General features: G+C 55.6%; 1 protein-coding gene across 1 annotated transcript; it reads right to left on the minus strand.

Annotated features, from left to right (window-relative positions):
* Window positions 1-640: 640 nt before the first annotated feature.
* On the minus strand, window positions 641-2,282 carry LOC108355154 (protein qua-1-like). Its single transcript, XM_017606329.1, has 2 exons — window positions 1,746-2,282; window positions 641-1,237 (listed from the first exon to the last, which is right to left on the minus strand). Exons 1-2 carry the CDS (start codon window positions 2,280-2,282, stop codon window positions 641-643), a joined length of 1,134 nt encoding a protein of 377 aa, XP_017461818.1.
* Between the last annotated feature and the right edge of the window lie 304 nt (window positions 2,283-2,586).

Genomic DNA, 2,586 nt, shown 5'->3' on the forward strand with positions numbered 1-2,586 from the left:
TCGAGCTCGAAGTCAGCCACGGACAACCGTAAAGGTAAATAGGCACTGCTTTTTCCCTTTCCCCTTTTTTCTCTCTTTATCTCGTTGCGTTCGCTAATTGGATTCGTGTCAGTGCGATCGTCGCCGTCGGTGTCTAACGATATCTGACACCAGCAGCAGCTGCTGCTGCACTTTTTGCCGTCATTTAATAAGCCACCTGACCTGCTATTAGTTCAGACTCGCAGAGTGAGAGAGAGAGAGTGTGCTTGTCGGTGTCTGTGTATGTGAATCTCTCTGTTTCTTCGTCATCTGATACTTTCTCGTAGTTTGTCACCAACTTATGAGCTCCTCTCTAACTCTTTGCTCCTCTCGGTCGTTCTCATTGCACTGATGATAACGGCAGCTGCAGCAGCAACATTAGTAGTTTTTGCGAAAAGTGGTGGTTGTCAATGTTGAGGAGGAACAAAAAGAGCTACTACTTTTAGCCCCACTCATTTAGACCTCTAAAGATTCAATTTAGAACCGATGAACATGAGTTTTCATTTCCATTTTTTATTGCTCAATAAATAGGGGATTTAGTTTCGATTGTGTGTTTAGATGATGTCGCGCGGTGATGGGATGAGATCGGTGCTGCTGAATGTTCTTGCTTCAATTGAACTCCTTAGAAATCGAAATCATCTCCATAGCTGCCCTGGTCACCGCCGCCATCTCCTCCTCCGTGGCCGCCATGATCATCCTGGTAGTGGCCATCGCCTCCACCATGATTATCTCCATTATCACCCTCGTAGCTGCCGTCATCCTCGTCATCCTGGCCATCGTCATTTTCCGCCTGGTGGTCGTCATGGTTGCCGCCGCCATGGCCGTAGCCCGTTCCGCCTCGCCGGTCGTAGTTGTCCTTGTCCTTCTTCTTCAGCCGCTTGTCCTTGTCCGAGTCGTACTCGTGGTCGTATTCCTTGAAGGTGCCCGACCCGTAGTTGATCAGGTAGTCGCCCGGGTCGGCCATCAGTGAGGACTTTGAAGATGACCGCCTGGAAGGCATCGGGTCGACGTTGAACTTCATCGAGCGGCTGCTGGCGCGTCCTTGCGGTCGACTCTTGGAGAAGCCATCCTCGCCGCCGTCCTCGTCACCATCACCATCGTCGCCCCCATCGTAAATGTCATCGCGTTCCTCCGTTCGATCGGGCTCCTCTCGTTGGAAGTAGTTGTAGCTGTACTTTTTCGGCTTCTTCTTTCCGTCCCCGTTTTCGAACTTGCCCGACTTGTAGAAGTTGGGCCCGGACACGGCCCACCCGTAGATGTCGTCACCGGGCGGGGAAGAGGAGGCGGAGGGTTTTCTCGACTTTCTTCGCTTGGAAGAAGGCGAAAGCGAGGGCGGCAGGGGCAGCAACGCCCCTCGGTCGGCGGCGTAGTAGCCTCGGCTGTAGCCGCGGGTGGCTCGTCGTACTCGGCGCGCTCGCCGACTGTTGTTGTTGATAGTGGTGGGCGTGGTTGTTGTTGTTGTCGTTGTCGTAGAAGAGGTTTGAGCTGACGGAAGTGGCTGATGGCCGCTAANTTCGCTTGGAAGAAGGCGAAAGCGAGGGCGGCAGGGGCAGCAACGCCCCTCGGTCGGCGGCGTAGTAGCCTCGGCTGTAGCCGCGGGTGGCTCGTCGTACTCGGCGCGCTCGCCGACTGTTGTTGTTGATAGTGGTGGGCGTGGTTGTTGTCGTCGTTGTCGTCGTCGTCGTAGAAGAGGTTTGAGCTGACGGAAGTTGCTGATGGCCGCTGACCACGGTGGCTGAGTTTGAAGAGGCCGCCGCAGCAGCACTGGGAGTGGTCTGCGTCGGCCTGGTGACACTTTCAGCCGGCGAGGCTGCCAAGCCGACGTTTTCATCATCAGCATCGCCTTCATCGTCATCGCCGTCGGCGTTGTCACCCCCGTCACCCCCTCCACCTCCACCACCTCCATCACCTCCCTCATCACCACCCTCTCCATCGTCGTCTTGTCCCTCTGCATCTGATCCACCACCATCATCACCTCCACCGCCATTGGGATTGGTAAACTCAAAGTAAGCGTTTGGCGAATCATAGATACCATCATCCTCGGTGGTGTCATCGCCGTCCGTTATCGAGTCTGAGGTTTTGGGGATGGAGGGCGCCAAAGGAGCCAACGGGGCAACCGGGTCCCGACTTCCAAAGCCGCCGCCGATGGCCGAAGCCGTCTGCTCATCGAGGACCGACACCGCCGGTCGGTTGTAGTAGATGTGGTAGTGCGGATAGGGGTACTTGTGAAAGTGCTGCGTGTTGTCACCCCCGCTCAAGGACATTGTTGAAGAGGAAGAAGGTGGTGATGAAGAAAGATTGCTATCATCGAGGGTGTAAGCCGCCGAAGGAGGAGGAGGGTTCAGCTGATGGTCGGGGTACTCGCTAAGTTGATTGTAGTATGAAGTTCGGGCTGGTGATCGATCTCCGAAGTTTCCAGTGCTAAATCGAGCCGACCTCCAGGGATCGGCGTTGATGGGCACGAAGCGGGACTCGTCGGTGGGCATCTTTGGCTTGAGGCTGGCGATGCCGTTCTCCTGATCACTTCCACCAACTCCTGAAGTGGGCGTCGGCTGGTGGGGAATGGGC

The sequence above is a fragment of the Rhagoletis zephyria genome, unplaced genomic scaffold (assembly GCF_001687245.7).
Source record: "Rhagoletis zephyria isolate East Lansing unplaced genomic scaffold, Rhagoletis_zephyria_1.1 Rzeph_scaffold_42834, whole genome shotgun sequence".
In the NCBI taxonomy this organism is placed as follows: Eukaryota; Metazoa; Arthropoda; class Insecta; order Diptera; family Tephritidae; genus Rhagoletis; species Rhagoletis zephyria.